This window comes from Sminthopsis crassicaudata, chromosome 4 (genome assembly GCF_048593235.1).
Source record: "Sminthopsis crassicaudata isolate SCR6 chromosome 4, ASM4859323v1, whole genome shotgun sequence".
In the NCBI taxonomy this organism is placed as follows: domain Eukaryota; kingdom Metazoa; phylum Chordata; class Mammalia; order Dasyuromorphia; family Dasyuridae; genus Sminthopsis; species Sminthopsis crassicaudata.
Genome location: NC_133620.1, coordinates 55,193,860 through 55,211,720, shown reverse-complemented (window position 1 = coordinate 55,211,720; position 17,861 = coordinate 55,193,860). Strand labels below are relative to the sequence as shown.

The 17,861-nt window shown below is 34.1% G+C and overlaps 1 protein-coding gene across 6 annotated transcripts in view; it reads right to left on the bottom strand.

The window, feature by feature from the left end:
* POU2F1 (POU class 2 homeobox 1) overlaps positions 1 to 17,861 on the bottom strand; it is a 232,011-nt gene that overhangs the window by 107,745 nt on the left and 106,405 nt on the right. For 5 of the 6 annotated variants that reach the window (XM_074266501.1, XM_074266503.1, XM_074266507.1 and 2 more), the window contains one exon: positions 9,554 to 9,619. In XM_074266501.1, the coding sequence (XP_074122602.1) occupies positions 9,554 to 9,619 (66 nt within the window). Of the gene's footprint in view, positions 1 to 9,553; positions 9,620 to 13,695; positions 14,773 to 17,861 lie in introns of those variants that run through there. The other variant, XM_074266502.1, reaches the window with a different exon arrangement.

Genomic DNA, 17,861 nt, shown 5'->3' with positions numbered 1-17,861 from the left:
GCAGTAAGAAAAGCATATTCAGTGTCCAGAATTGGTGATTTTTATATAAGAGTACAAATAATTTAAGTAGAGCTTTTAAATTTTTCTTTCTTTTATTTATAGAAGACCCAAAACTTAGCAACATTTACTTCAGTTAAATCTAAATTCTGAATGTACCATATGCAATTCTGGTACTGGTTATTTCTTCTGGCATAGAAGAAGCAACTCTTTGTCCAATGTTGATTACTTAGATAATTTTTCTTAATTCCATAGTTCAACAATATTTCTAAACCAGAATTATAATTGTTCTACTGTTTTGATATTTATTCCTTTTGAAATCTATATACCAGTTGAAGTTAATTTATTTTTGTTCCTTCTGTGTAAAACTGATATTTATTCTGTTTTCTAAATCAATACTAGTTTAAGTCATAAACTTCTTAATTAGGAAGCATATTCTTTATTCTTTCACAAATAGCCTGGGAAATTGTTTTTGATCAGGATGTTCTACCAGTATTATTTCTTTATATTCAGTTTCCTATGATTTAGTTTTCCAAAGTATTATAAAATAGGAAATTCAGTTGATAATATTTATGAAGTGTTATTTCATAAATTTAGAATAAGCTACATGTATTAATTCTTATTGGAGTTTTCATTTGACAAATCGTTAATGTGTTTTTTGCTGAAAACTTCTGCTGAAAGTCCCATCATACAAATAAAGCATGGACAGGCAGGGAGGACTGCTAGTTTAAAAAACCTAAGGAGGTTAAGTTGACTACAAAATCAATTTAAAGCAAAGCAACAGTGTAGTGGTATGACTTAAAAAAAAAAACAACCCTAACAATATCTCAAGTAGTATTAATAATAGATTTATAATAGACTTATTAAAAATAGGAATTAAAGGCAAGTGCCAGCTTAATAAAAGAACTTAAACATTAGTTTGCAAATAAACATTTATTAAATATCTATTATATACCAGGTGCTGTGCTAAGTGCTGTAGATATAAAAAAAGGCAAAAATTTGATTCCTGCTGTCAAAGAAGTCACAGCCTAAAGGGTTAATCACCCCACTAAAGGAAGCAGAAAAGAAAGAAGAATGTAGCAGGATAGAAAATTATGAGATGGCTAATCCCTCCTTACAAGAAGATTGCTGAAAAAGAAGAGTCCCAAGGGCAAAGGGCACAAAGGAAAAAAAGGAGTGAGTTCCAAGGTTGCCCTGATCTTTTTAGGATGAGGAGATTATAGCTAGATCAGTATGGAAAAGTCCAAGAGAAATCCTACTGTGGCAAGAAATGAAAAGATCATATAAAAGCAAAATGTCCTTCTTTGGGAGGCAGTGAATAATTGGAGGTCTTTACACAAAAATTGGATCAATCAATGAACAAGTGCCTACAGTAGGTTGGGCACTAAAACATAAAGATAAAAATGAACTAGTACCTGCATGGAATGAATTTGCATTTTACAGATAATATAAACAACTATCAGGGTTGTAGATAGAATTCATCCTTTTGTAGAATGGATTTCAGTAGTAGACATGGCATTAAGTGACCTCTGAAGTTCCTTCCAATACCAAGAGAAAGAATTCTATTATTCTATAATTATATTGTCTGAGTTAATCAATTGTAAGTGGATTCTGACTCTTTATTAATCAGATCACATATGAAATAATGTGTTAAATTCTATGTGTCACATTATAGGAAGGATACTGATAAAATGAAAAGACAATGTGATATAGTGTTAGAGAATGGCTACCTTTTAGTCAAAGCCTGTGACTGACACATGTCCTATGTGACCATAGGAAAGAGATTTGACTTGAGTTGCACCAGCATTCCCTAGAAGGAGAGTTTTCACATCAGGAATTCCCAACAATGATGATATCATAAGGCTGAACCAAAATGACAAACTAGAAACTCACTATGTTTTATGTTATATGAAAAAAATAGAAGAAACTAGAGATATTTAGTCTACAGAAACAAAGGTTTTCATGAAGAATATAAGAAAAGTCTACAGATACTAAACTGGAGTAATGTGTAGAGATTATAAGGTTACTAATATAAAATTGATTAAATGAAAAAAAAAATCTTCCCAACAGATGGAGTTATCCAAAAACATGGTCTGCCTTGGGATAAAAGAAAGTAACAGCATTCCTTCAGCTCTCAGTACCTAAAGTTCTGAGAGAACTCCACTCTGAGGCTAAAGCCCTACAAACAATGAAAACCCACATGAATCCAATTTTGATGATTAATAAGCCCTACTCCCTCACTGCTAGTAATTACTAACTTCCTGGGAATAACTATCCAAACCTTAATCTTGGTTTCTCCACTGCCTAATCCCTTATTTCCACTTGCCTCATTCCCCAATGTCTTATTTTATATCTCCCCGTCTTTTCCAATGTGTTTTCTGGGATGTCTGTTCTATAGGTAACCTGCTTTTATCTTAATGTTATCTCTCTACCCCATATCAACTGCACTTAAGGATGGTCATTATCTTGATCCTGTCATGACCCACAAATGCAATATTTCCACGTTCGAGAAAACACCAAGACTTGTGATTGTAAAGTGTAATGTCCGGGGGCTAGCTTTCTGAAGGTCCTTCAAACGGGCCTTCATCTTTAGGTGGAGAAGTGATGAAGGTAGGAGAGCCACCAGGAGGATGGTCAAAAATGGAATGTCTCATTTCCAGTCCTCTCAGCCCTTAAATACCCTAGTACAATTACATCATTACAGCATACTGAATATGTGTGAACTAGAGAACCATTATATCACCATACTAAGTATGGTGATCACCTTTGCACTAATAACTACACTTACCTCCCTATCTTGTCCTGACCTCTTGGAAAACCAATTCAACTCTACACAAAGTTCCCTGTTCAAGTTCCTGGCTCCCTTATTGTAGTGCCACTTATACCAGCAAGCTTTAGCTCTGGATCTCTCCCATCTACTGCTGCTATACACATCTACAGAAAGAAGTTGGAAAAAAATCATGACTCTGCACTGACTGGGTCCGCTACAAACTAATGTCTCATAATTTATTAAATCATATAACTTCAATAGGATCCTTCATCACTATAAAGCAATCCTGTTACTCCTTCCTAATGAATTCACTATCCCCTTGTCAGTCCTGTATTTCCCCCAGGTTCCTCAACTCTACAGTCTTCCTGGCTGTTCCTCCAACAAGACACTCCATCAACCAACACTTGGAATTTTCACTGGCTGCCCTCCTTGTATGGGATGTTCTTGCTCTTCATCTCCACCTCCTGGCTTCTTTGACTTCTGTCAAGCCCCATCTAAAATCCCACCTCTAGAGGAAACCTTTCCCAATCCCTAATTCTATTGCTGTCCCCTTGTAGATTATTTCCAATTTATCCTGTGTATATCTAGTTGGTACAGTGTTGCTTATGCGTCTGTGCTCCATTAGACTGGGCTTTTGGGAGTAGAGCTCCCCTTTGCCTTTGTCAGTATGCTTAGTGCTTAGCACAGCACCAGGTGAAGAGCAGGAATAAAGACTGCCTATTTCATCAGAATAGGACATGTGTCAATCACAGGCTTTGACTAAAAGGTAGCCATTCTCTAACACTATATCACATTGTCTTTTCATTTTATCAGTATCCTTCCTATAATATGACAAACAGAATTTAACACATTATTTCATATGTGATCTGACTAATACAGAGTCAGAATCCACATCTTCTTACTGATTTGGGCTATTTTATTAATCATTGCTTTTCTGTCATCTCCACACAAGGTTCAGAGTAAAAAGAAGCAATATCAAAATTGACCAGCTGATTTCTCTCTGTCATCAGTTATCAGTTTCCCATTCACACCCAGCAAAGTGGATGTCCAAACCCATCATCTTTTTCTCCCAATACAAAAGAATGAAAAATGAAACAAACAAACAAACAAACAAACAAACAAAAAGAGAGACCCATTCCCACCCTTGTATCTGTAGCTTTCTTCCCAGGCTTGGCTTATTCCAGTTAGCATTCCTGACACAATTTTCATAGTTACATGCCACACTATTATATTATATTATATTATATTATATTATATTATATTATATTATATTATATTATATTATATTATATTATATTATATTATATTATATTATATTATATTATATTATATTATATTATATTATATTATATTATATTATATTATATTATATTATATTATATTATATTATATTATATTAATTCTCTGTTATTTGATCTTAGCTCCATCTTTGTTCATTTCTCTTTTCAACATAAGTTGAGAGACATCAATCTCTCCAGACAAATCTCATTTTTCATGATGACTAATAAAATTGTTTCCCTTTTTATTCAGAACTTCATTTTTAAGCATTTTTCATCCTTTCTGGCTCATTTTCATCTATGGAATCTAACCTAGCTTGCCTTTGAACCCTTTGAAATCTGCTTTCCCAAAATCTTAAGTGCATTTCAGACGAAGTGTGGGGTTCCAACTGGAAAAAACCATATTACTGGGGTAAAAGCCATTCCAAAGGAGGTAGATATATTATAAGGACTCTCTGCCTAACAAATAACCTTGTATATGTCTGGAAACTTACTCAAACTGATCAGCACATGGTTTTATGAGGTCCCTATGGGGTTGAAGATCATAACAAGGATATAGATACCAGGTGCAAGCTATAGCAAGACAAAGCAAGAACATAAGAGATCAGAACACAATCTTCACTGTGTCTACCACATAACCTTAAAGGTCTAGGTCCTCATCTAAGGGTGCTGGTGTTTTGCCCGAACCCTGGGACCCAGGCCCAAAATTAGAACTGCTTGCTAATATAATGCAAATATCTAATTGTAAGGGCCCTTTAAATGGGCAGACACAGTGCATCGGGAGATTGAGGCCCAGAAGTAATTTCTGTGGATATTAGGACTGCCCTTGGGCGGGATCCTGGCCATATTGAGATAGCTTCGTAATGGGTGACTCTCTCGCTGATTGGCTGTGTGTGTGACCTCACAGGCCCTATGTAAGCCCACTGCAGGCAGCAACCGCTCTCTTTAACCTCATGCTGTTCACCCTGGCTCCCCAGCCTGGGTGGCCAAGCCAAGATGGGTAGCCAAAAGAGGTAAGGGTTTTGGTAGTGAACACATGGGTCTTCTGACCAGGTGTTCACTCGGGAACCAACAAGTCAGGGCATCAGTTAGGGCATTATGTGAGTAGGTATAATAAAGGCTTTTAAGATTACACGTGGTTGTTCTTGAGTGCGCTACTGGTTATTAAGCTATAGATTCAAGAGATTGTGGCCAGAGACCTTAGAAGGCCTCAGAGGAGGCGAGCCGGGTAGAGCTCACACTGCAAAGGACAGTGGTCAAAGGTGCTCTGGTGGGTCTAGGACAGACTAGTAATTGTAACTGCCAGGAGAGCACGTTACATCTAATTATATATATATATATATATATATATATATATATATATATATATATATACACACACACACACACACACACACACACACACACACACATATATATATATATATAAAATCATTCTTTTCAGATTCTCTTTTCTTTCTTTGATTTCTACAATTATTATGGGACTTTTGGGGGGTCTTTGTGGGGATCTACTGAATAGTCTAGCTGCTGTCCCAGATAGTCCCTATATAAGAAACCCATTATGATTATTAAACTGGTCATATAATAATAATGGGATTACGCTGACTTTCTTTGGTACAAATAGCTTAGGGGAAAAGATGTTAGAAGTTCCCTTGATTGGAGAATTCCAGACCCTACACCATGATTGACTCTTCTCCTCTACTTGAATTCTCTATTCCACAAGTGAATGACCTCTTTTCCCTTAGAGTTCCAATTATTTCCACATTAGTATCTGGCTCTTTGCGTAAGAATGAAATTAAAAGAGAACTTCCCCCTCCACCTTCTGAAGGATGAAATTATCACTAAGGCAAGTCAGGAATATTAATAGCTATGTTTTTTGATTCAAATCTTGGGTGCCATCTATCCCCATGTGACTTTGTATAAATCACTTGACCTTTCTGGGGCCCCAGTTTTCTCAACCATAAAATGAAAGTTGGATTAGATGACCTCAAGCATATTTCCCTTCACTCAATCTAAATTTAAATTATTTCTTGAACTTCCAAATATAGACGCATTTTTTTAACATACTATGGAAAATGAAAGCATACAGAGTAGGCAAGAAATAAAACCAATAGGGCATATAAGAGGGCTACGTTTGACTGAATCTTACTTTGTAATCCTAGATCAAATACCCAAATGTTCTCTATATTCTTTAACATTTTGAAGTACATTTTTACAATATCAAGTATTAAAGAAATCATTTGTCTTGTAAATAGGACAAAAACAGTAGCGTTGGTACCACTGTTGACATTTCTGCCTTTGATCCTAGATTCAAGGGATGGGTAGCAAAATTTCTCAGAAGAAAACTTTTCTAATTATTTGATTGTATTTCTAAGGTTGAGGAGACAGTACATCCGCTGGCCTCTACATCTCAGGTTCTTTGGACTTATTTGTTAATGTATCATAATCTGGCTACCAACTCCACAAATGCATTATTTCTCTTGAAAATTTGGCTTGATCTTTTGCTACTCTAGATAAACTGCATTATTATTTTTCTGCCTTTATCAAATAGTTATTTGGAACTCAGATTTATATGACCCTGAATAAGTGAATTAATTTAGGCAGTACTGTCATTTTTTATTATATTGGGTTTGCTTTCTCACAAGAAATTATTATTTCTCCAATTATTTAGCTGTCTTTATTTCTTGAACATTTTGTAATTGTAGTTACATAGTTCCTCTCTATGTTTTGGTAGGTAGACATCTAAGTACCAGAATTATAACAAACCAGTGAATTCTAATATTTTCAATGACTTGAGTCATTCAAGAATGGTATTCACTTCAGTGGTCATCCTCCTTGACCATAATGTAGTTACTGGCACTCCTAACTCAGACTTGGATAGTCAACTGTTATGGGCTAGAACTTGAAACAAGGTATTAAGTGTAAATGAGGAGACAATAGTTAAATCTAGTTTAGCATTTATATTTAATCCTACAACAATCCTACAACAAATGGTTTCCTAGTGATATAAGCTAGGAGCCTCAGCCAGGATTCAGTTGGAGAGATTCAGAAGCCAGAGAAGGCAGGTGGGAACTCAATCTTTTCCTGATTCCCATCAGTGCCAATTTATCCTGTATCTATCTTATTCAAATATATGTTGTCTGCCTCATTAACCTAATTTTCTTTAAAAGAAAAGATTGTCTTTACCTTTCTTTGTGTTCATAGCACTTCATACAGTGCATAGTAGATTCTTAGTAAAATACTGTTTGTTGATTGAGCATTCCATGTTTTCCCTGGAATGCCTTTCTCTTATCCATATCTGTTCAAATTCTACTGATCTTTCATAGCACAATGCTAAAGCCATCTCCTAGAGCTTTACCTAACCTCCCTTATTTCTATATAAGGCTCTTTAGTAAATAGCCTTTCTCTGTCACAGTACTTTGTTTATGCTTCTGTTATATTACTTGACATATTTGTCTTGCATTGGAGTTATTTGTGAATTTGTCTTATCTCCCCTTCTAAACTAGAATCTACTTGAAGGTAAGTACCATATGCTCTATATATCTTTGTATTTCTGAAAGCAACTAAGGCTTTAAATTAAATGAATGAAATATTCAGGGATACCCAACAAAAGTATCCTCATTCAGATATAATAACTATTCTGGATTTATGTTGTTGTTTTCAGTTATGCCCAGTTCTTCACGATCCCATTTGGGGTTTCTTAGCAAAGATATTGGAGTCACTTGCCAATTCCTTTTCCAACTCAATTTACATACCACAAATTTTCTCAGCAGTTCTTTTATGTGGTAAGCCAAGTAACCACATATGAAGAAGTTATCTAAGGATTTTACTCAAAAGTTCTTTTTAATATGCAAAAATATAAAAGTTTTCTGAAAAAAGAAAAAGCTCCTTTAAAAAATAGAAATCTCTTTTCTAAAGACTGCAAGGTTCAGCAACATGCTGATTTCCTTTGTTTTACTATAACACTGATTTTTTTTTCCTGTTTTCAAATTTTGCCTGCTCATAAACTGGTAAAAATAAAACTTTTTAAGTTATGTGATTGGATAGCTGGAAGAGACATAGATTAAGAAACAAAAAAATGTTTTTAAAGGTGACTGACAAATTATCTAGTACTCTATCATTTTGCACTTTTACAGTCATGGTAATTTTATGAATAGTTATAGAGAACATATATGCTATTAAATTTTAAAAGTTATTAACTGAAGAACATTAAAGAAATTATACTTTGAATTTCTTCCCTAAGTAAAATACTAACTTTATCATTAGTACCCCTATTGTTCCCTCTATACCTTGAAAATCTTATTTCTAAATGCAGCTCTACAGGTTTGCCTTTGGTGTTTGTATGAGCACTCCTCTGCATTGTCCTATCTCTTTCATTGATTAGAATTCATTTCTACACCAGACTCGATCTATCTATATTTAAGTTGTATATACACAAATACAAAACAACTGTTCCTCCCCCTCAAAGTATGTGGCAAAATGACAATGTGCCACTAGCCTTGGCAGGGGTGGGGTGGGGATGTCAGGGGTGTCAAATCAAGGATATAGCAATCCTCTGTCCATGTAGGAATTCAATGAGGGAGTAGAAGACTTGCAGAAGGTTTCAGTGAAGTAAAAATTGGGATTATGTTTCTAGTAGTAGTCCAAGTCTATGTTAGATTTCTGAAAGATTGCCCTCTTGTCCTCTTAGAAGACATAACCCAAAGACAACTGATTTGTCTCAAATTCAGAAGTAGCAGAAAATTTTAAAAAGGTTTAGAATCACACAGGTACCTCATAAGTTTGTTTTACATAAACAAATGAGGAGTACAAGATAGAAGTTGGAAGGTTTAACAAGAATCTGAATATAGCAGAGTCTAGAAAAGAAAGTATTCTTTCATTGCAATAACTTGGTTCAACTCCTCAAGTAAAAGAACTTGGGCACATTTTAAGTGGCTTTTTGTTCTATCAAAAAAGTTACTAATGAATAGTAAACTGAATGCTATTAGAGCAAAGTTTAAGTCTTATTAGAGTATGTTGATCATGAAAATGACATTGTTTGAAAGTACAGTCTGAGCTATAGTAACAAACAAAGCTCCCCTCAAACCTAAATAATTACACAGAATTACAGAATTGGAAGAGAGTTCAAATGTTTTCCAGTTCTACCTGTTTCTGAACAAGAAATAATTTCTTCTATGATATTGACCCAAAGTGATTACCTAATCTCTGCTGAAAATCAACAGCAATGTAGAATTTATAATTCCCTGACACAATCCATTTCATTTTTAATAACTGTTAGGAATTTTCTTGCACCCAACTGCAATCTGTCGCTGCAACTTCTGAAAGCTCTTAAACTTCTGTCCTATTTCAGCTTCAAATTCTGTTCATAATATTTAAGATGAACTAAATGTTGCTAATAGTTTTTTATTCACAAAATATTTGGCACAGCAAGACTTACTATACATAAATGATGAATTTCTTCCTCAGTCTAATATAATGCAAAAGCTAAATTTGAAAACAGTCTTCTTACCTGTATTGGCATCCCCACTTTCCATTGATGGTTTACTTGTTTCTGACGGATTGTTCATTCTTGAGTCTGCATTACAACAGAGATGAATTAAGTTAAAAGAAGGTAACAAGCATTTATTAAACACCTACTACATGCCAGGTATTGTGCCATCCTTTTTACAAATATATTATTTCATTAATCCTCACAAACCCAAAGTTGGGTGCTATCATTATCCCTATTTTACAGCTGAGGAAACTGAAGCAAACAGAAATTAAGTGATTTATCAAAGGTTACACAGCTAGTAAGTATGTAAGCTTGAATTTAAACTCAGGCGTTTCTGACTCCAGCCGCAGAGTACCATCTCCTTACTCTACATAACTGTGGAAGAAGAGAGCAAATTCTACTACTATCACATTTTGAAAAGATGCAGACTAAAAAACAAAGGGAGTTATCTATAATCATAGCCCACTCCACCCTAAAACCTACTTATAGATTATCCTCAATATTTCTGTGTTTTATGTTTATTGTTTCACACATTTCTTCAATTCCCATCAATTGCATACCTAGGATTCCACTCCACCAATCAACAACATGCTCCAGACACAGGATACCTCTCTACCCCTTCCCCTTTAGCTTCTCTTTGTGTGTAAGCTCCAGGAAGGCAGAGTCTCTTTCCTTTTCTTTTTGTATCCCCAGCACTTAGCACAGTGCCTGACACACATTAGGCAAATAAATGTGTATTGTATTGTGTAATGCAGTACAGAGAAAAAGTCAACTAAAAACACAGAGATTGTTAGGGATTTTTAAAAAATTGTTTTTTTGATATGGAAAATGATTTATAATAAAGAATAAAGAATTCCTGTGAGAGTCCTCACCTTTGATGTTTCACAAATAAGAAACTGACTTACTTAAAAACATATCAAACAAAGGGGGTGTGAGAAATCAAATAAATATAACTCAAAAGTCTACTGGGAAGCTAAAGGAATGACATGTAAGAGAAACAGATTTTCTATTATGAACCATAACACTTTATTAAAAGAAATAAACTTCTGGTGAAATCTCAGAACTTCATGAGTAAATGATATTACCAAGATGAACTGAGTATTCACCAGTACAAAAATAAATCTCTGAATAAGATAGGTCACTAACTTAACTACTACAAGAAATTAAGGCTAATATTCTAATCTTGGTGTAATGCAACATTATTTCAGTCAGAACAGATACTCATATACATTAACCTCCAAAGAATGATAAAATATAAAAAAGAACTAAAGTGTCTAACTCTAGTGACCATTTCAGATGATAAACTTTTTCTTTTTTTTCCCCCCCCAAAAAAAGTGTCAAATTAAACAAATACCAGTATCTTTAAGAAGAATTTCATTTGGTTAAGATAATTTCATAAATGAAAGGCAGGTAAATACACTATGTCTTGTTCTACAATGACAACAAAATGCTGTTTTTTATATATAGCCTTAATGAATTTTAGATAAAAATTCATTAATTTGGATATATTTCTTTGTGTTTTTAAAATAACTGTTGTTCCAGAAGATTTTTTAAAGAAGTAAAAGAGGGAATATGACTATTGCAATGCAGTATGAGACTATTTTTCTATTCTTTACCTTCAAAGGAGTTCTGAAGCATATTTTTAAAAAGAATGCCTTTATTGTATATATACACTGAAAATTCAGCATAATCATTCTCACTGCTTCTTTTGCAATTGGGAAAAACTAGTTAGTGGTTATCAATAGACAATGTTGTTGATTTTGGCTTTATGAAAACAGAAATTTTAAGTCCTTTTAACCTATGTGCCAAAACATTTATTTAGGAAATTAAATCAATTAATACTTATTGGATGGCTAGCACCTGTAAGGCATTGCGACAGGTAATGAAAATGTAATAATGGCAGCAAAGCACAGGGAAAATGTTCTGGGATTTCAATCTGGGTATTTGAAAGTCTAGCTCTGGGATTTAGGAATTTGTATGACTTTAGGCAAATACCTTGCCTTCTCTGCACTTCAGTATCCCCAACTATAAAATAGGGGGCTGAGATTAAATCCTCTGCAAGATTCCTTCCAGATCTAATCAAGGATTCTGACAGTTTTTTATCAGTTGCTGGGACACTTTAACCTTCGTTCCTACTATCATGAAAGTTTTAATTCTAAACCTGATGGATAAGAATTGCAAAACTTTTCAAAAATAAATTCCATTTACAACTTTTCTGTGAGTTTTCTGTGACACAAGTGATGATTTGTACATACAACCAAGAAAATACATAGCATCTTTCTCTTCTGAAATTCAAAAGGCAGCTTCTGGCCAGTTGGAAGGGATGGCTTCCATCTCTCAAGTCACTTTCAGAACTGATAATATCTATTCAGAAAATGAGCTTAAATATTATCTGAAAGAATGAAGTGCCAGGACTGAAAGCAGCAGGTGCTAAAGTCCATGACTAAAATCTAGCTTTCTGTATGACTTAACTAAAGTTTTGAGACAATATAGAAAAATCTAAATGCAATAGGAATTTTAGACAACTATGTAACTCAACGTCACATACCAAATAAATTAGGAAGAACTGAAAAGATGATGAATTAAAATTAGGACTTAAAAATGTGTTCAAAACAAGTAAACAAACTGACTTCCCAAATAAGAGTAGAATTGGCCGGACAACCAATAAGCCTAGATTAGAAGCAGTAGTATCTCTTACTGTCAAACACCTTCTTTCAGGTAGCCTTAAAACTGTATCTTACTTCTTGATTGAAATTATAAGTAGTCAAACCACCTTCTTTCAGGTAGCTTTAAAACAGTATCTTAATTCTTGATTTAAGTTATAGGTAGCCAATAGAGATCTTCTAACAGGATACTATTATGCTTTCAAGAGTTTCATTCACAATTATCATATCAAATCATTTCACTAAGATCAGGAAACTAAGAGGGAAGGTGTAAAGCTAGGAAAGAAGTATTGGGGAATTCTGATTAAATTTTTTTTGGCTTACTGAGAATCATATAGAAAAATCGTTTGGTTTCAATCTTTTAAATTACTCTAAATTATATTATTTTTAGTTTCTGAGTAAATGCAATATCCTCTTTGATGACTAAGGATCTTACAGGGTCCCTAGGACATTGTTCTAAGCAAAATTTCTCACTGTGTAAATATGAAAGAGAATCAAAGAATTCAAAACGACATAGGAAATTGAGTTGAATGTATACTGTGTCAAAGTTGTTGTTTTTTAAAAATATCTCATATGAATTTGTTTCTTTAAATTTCTCTTTTTTTCTCACATTATCACAACCAAGACCTCTGAGATTCTTTTCAGCTTTTGATCTTTAATAAATGCTTGCTGACTGACTTGATCCTATGAATTTTTTGTCCAATGAATCTATGATGCTAAATTTACACACTATCCTTAAAATAGGTTTTCAGCATCTCAATGATAGTTTAAACTCTGTTAATATGAAAATGACTATATTTGAAAACCAAAGTGTCCTAGGTATTCATTTTAAGATATTGGCCATGGTGGAGTGTTCAAAATGTGCAAAGCCAAAACTTCAAAAACAATGTTCTAGCCTTCTGCGATACAACTTATATTTTGCAAACCCTAAAAATGAGACTCCAAAGGCCTGAAATAGTATCAGAGTTTTAAAGAACTAGGTATAATTATTTGTTACAAAAGAAAGCAAATACAAGTTCACATTTTTTTTTTTTAAGTACAAGCACAGACTGCATTATAGCATCAGGGAAAATGATTAATTCAGATTATTCACTTTCTTTTTTACTTTTTTGCATATCATATTTGGAAAATGTTTATAATTATCTACATGGGGCTTGTTTCTAACCAAGAAATGAATTAAGGTAAACTAAAATTTCCATGGTAAAATCATAGAGCAAAAAATCTCATCCACAAATATAAGATATGTGCTGAAAATGTCCTCTGAACTAAAAAGGAAAAAAAAAAAAAAAGAACTAAGGAAAAAAAAAAGGAAAAGAGAAAAAAGTAGTAGGAAGAGACTAGCTATACATTCATGTGAGCATTAGCTTTGCAAAAGCTTTCCCCTTTAACTCTTCTCACCTCAAGCCATTGCATATTCGATTAAGCACTTATGCATAAGTCACCCCCCCTCTATTTCCATATTAAGCTTATAAAAAAAAGAAGTGAGTAGGTACCCACCTAGAACATAGTCACTGCAGTCCAGCATTGCTCAAAAATCCTCTACAGGTTAGAAAGTCCAAAGGAAGGAAGAAAAAGCAAGGAGTTGGGGAAAGAGATGGTTTCTCACAAATCTATACTATAGCTCTAAAACAGAATGAGAAAGGGATGGGGGTGAGGGTTGGAAAGGGGACAGGGAGAAGCAAAATACAACTTCAGTTACACCATAGCAATCTTCAACTGAATAAGGAAACTTCAGTTGCTCTGGGGAGTTTTAGGCTCTACTACCAGCTAGGACTGACATTGTCAAGGCAACTGAAGCATGAAAAGTTCCCCTTTTTGTAATAAAATAGAAACAAAGATTGCAGCTGGCAGTTTCCATAATGAAGCTTAATCAGTATGCGCATGATTAGGGCCTTATGCAAATCTCCTCTCGTTAGCACAGCAGCCAGCACTTTGAAGTCCAGGAACAATTCATTTGCAGAGTACACTGAAAGCACTCCCTGCATAATTTAAATCACTACATAAATATTTATCAGCTCATTTGCATATTAATTGGCAGTGCATGAAGGGAAAAATTATCTCCAGAGTGCCAGCATAATAATTAGGAGAACAAAATGAGATTTCTTCCAATGGCTTGGCTTTTCAGACCTACCTCAGCACAGTACCAAGGGGAGAAGGAGGGAGAAAAGACAGAATTCTGTTAAAACGTTGCTGAAATGACACGTACAAATTAGAAACAACTCTACAGACTTAAGCACCTTTAATCTTATTCCTGCTGGCAACAATGACTTCAATAATAAAAGGGATTTGCCAAAAGCATTCTACAACGTCCAAATAATCCCAAGGAAACAATTAGCAAGGTAGATGCAGAACCAAGAGCTGTCTGGATGGTGCTAGCCTATCTCTGTGGAGTTTTCTCAATGTTAACATGAACTGTCACGAGAAGGTCCCACTTAGTAGCAGGACAATATTGTGAACCTGGAAAGAGACCAGATTCCATAAAAAAAATGTCTACAACCCCCTAGCATTCATTGTCTGTTAATCTCTTCATACTACCAGGTTACAGCAAGGGATTAGGCAAGTGCTAACTATTATTCAGTATCTTTAAAAAAAAAAAAAAAAAAAAAGAAAGAAAATCAATCCCCACTAATATGCAATCAGAGTGGGAAATAGCATTATAGTTAATTTGCTGGAAAATAGTAAAAAATCCAGAAAATGTCAATTGCAAAGCTATCTAACTAATATTTTTCCCTGATCAAAAAGATATGTATTTATAGGAAAATACTTGAGTATGTCATACCAATTGAATAAATTTAAAAGCCTCAACTCCAAACCATAATTGTTTAGGCAATATCAATGCAAAAGAGATATCTTAACCTATAATTCTGAAAGAAAAAGAGGCTAATGATCTTTATGAAAACTAGTTTCACTTATAATCAAAATATTAACCATCTGGTAATCTTATTTTCTCCGTCACCAAGAATTTTTATTACAACTAAAATACAAAGCTCTTCCTGAAAACAAAAGTTGTCTTTCATTTTTCATACTCGTTCCACAAAGATTCTTCTTTCACAAATTCTTAAGACAAATGAATAATAGCAAGCTCTATGTAGCATTTTATGTATATTTCTATAGCATTTTAGGCTGACAATGTTTTTGCATAGATTCCCAGGTCCCTTCCATTGTACATATAAATATAAGGATAAATAATCCATGAAAATCTACTTACATAATAAAAAAAATATCATTTACTATATGCCATGGAAACCAAGAATTTCAGCTTAATATGAGTGATTTTTCACAAGCATACTTTATGCCATATTATTAATTAACAATAAGAAATGGCCAATTGCATTCCTAAACTAGATGTCTATGCTCTTTCTGTAAAATATCAATTCTTTATTCAAAGTTATTTAATAAACAAATATTTACTGAGCATCTATAGTATATTCGGCTAGCCAGTCCAGGATTGCAAATAGTAATAAAACTCTTGTCCACAACAACTTTACAGTTCAATTAAGGTGAAAATAATGCATGAAATAGCAAATAAAATGACATAACTATAAAACAGTATGTTACAGATTACAAATGTTATCTCTGTATTCAAAGAAGAAAAATAAAGAACTGGAATGGCAAGGGATTAAAAAAAAATACTGGGACAATTTCGGTAAAATTTAAAAGTGTGTGTGTGTTCATGTGCGTGTGTGCCTATTTGCCTGCCCGTGAATCTTACAGGAAGATCTGGGGAATAGAGGGAAACAACGTTATAAATAGGTATGGGAAGCAAGAATGAGCTTGATCTGAATATGATAAATGATTGTGAAGGAGAATGTCTGATGGAAACAAGAGTAAAAAACTGGAAATAAAGAATGTTTGGGGGGATGGAAAAAGAATGAAAATAACAAGAATCTTACTATGATTACATTATTGTAATGTTCTCTTTCTCTAAATTATAATCATTCTCTGGGAGCAGGTTTCTTGGGGAGATTCTGGAGGCAGCCTTAGTTTCAGTTCAGATCAATAATCCCAAAGTGCAGCCAGGAGTTAAAATCCGGATCCTTTATTGTGTCCTTCAAAATCCTGAATCTTTTTCTGATCTTGGTTAGCTTTCTTAGAGGCCTATCTCTCTCCTTGATTCTGGAGAGCTCTTGTCGGAATCTCTCCAACTTTTTGTCTTCCCAATGTCTCCAGCCAGCACTAAAGTCGAAGTGGGAATGAATCTGACTCTGCCTCCAAGAGTGTGGGATTGTGGGTTTCTGCCTTGTGAATCTCCTGGAAGTCAATAGTTCTGAATCTCCTCCCAAAGAGTGGTCTTGTCCTTTTATATGCTCTCTTAAAAGTGTGAAACTTAAATGTCTCCTATGTCTCTCCACAGAGGCAAAAATAAATCATATTTAATTTTGTCTTTAAGAGTTGCAAATGCAAATTTGTAAAAATAAAAGCCATTCCCCAATTGCTGAATAGTCAAAGAATATGAAAAGACAATTTTCAGACAAAAATCAAAGCCATTTCTAGTCATATGAAAAAAGTGCTCTAAATCACTACTGATTAGAGAAATTATTCTGAAGTACCATTTCACACCTCTCAGATTGGCTAAGATAAAAGGAAAAGACAATGATAGAATATGGGAAAACTGGAATACTAATGGTGGAATTGTGAACAGATCAAAGTATTCTGCCTCTAGAACAATTTAGAACTATGTCTAATGGCTATCAAATTGTGCATACCCTTTGGTTCAACAGTGTTTCTACTGGGCCTGTATCCTAAAGAGATCATAAAGGAGGGAAAGGGACCCATATATGCAAAAATGTTTGTGGCAGTCCTTTTTGTAGTTGCAAGAAACTGGAAACTGAGTGGATGTCCATTAGTTGGGGAATGGCTGAATAAGTTATGGTATAAGAATGCAATGGAATATTACTGTTCTATAAGAAATGATGTTCAGATTTATTTCAGAAAAGTCTGTAAAGACATGAACTAATGCAAAGTGAAGCGAACAGAACCAAAAGAACATTGTAGACAGCAACAAAATTATACGATGATCAACTGTGATGCACTTGGCTCTTTTCAACAATGATTTAAGGCAATTCCATTAGACATGTGATGGAAAGTACTATCCACATCCAGAAAAAGAACTATGGAAACTGAATGTGGATCAAAGCATATTTTCACCTTTTGTTGTTATTTTTTTTTCTTTCTTTCTCATGATTTTTCCCCTTTTGATCTGATTTTTTTTTTTGGTGCAGCATGACAAATATGGAAATATGTTTAGAAGAATTGTACACGTTTAATCTATATCAGATTACTTGCTGGGAGGGGCAAAGTGGGAAAGAAAGGGAAAAAAAGTTGGAACACAAAGTTTTGTAAAAATGAATGTTGAAACCGTTTGTATGTATTTGGAAAAAGAAAACATTGTTATAAAAAAAAAAATCACCAAAGTCACATTGTGTTTTGAAAATTAAATCATATATAATTTAATATATGTGTGTGTGTATTTATTTTTTAAAAATTGCAGATGCACCAATGAGTTCAAACTGGTCAATAAATTTCATAAGTCCATTACCAGGGTCCATGCTAGCTAGGTCTATCTGGTTTAGAAGAATTTATCAGAGTTTATACTCTTGAGGATTATCTCCAATCCCTAATGAGGTATCACAGCATGGTTCTAGTAAGATATGAGCACCTTG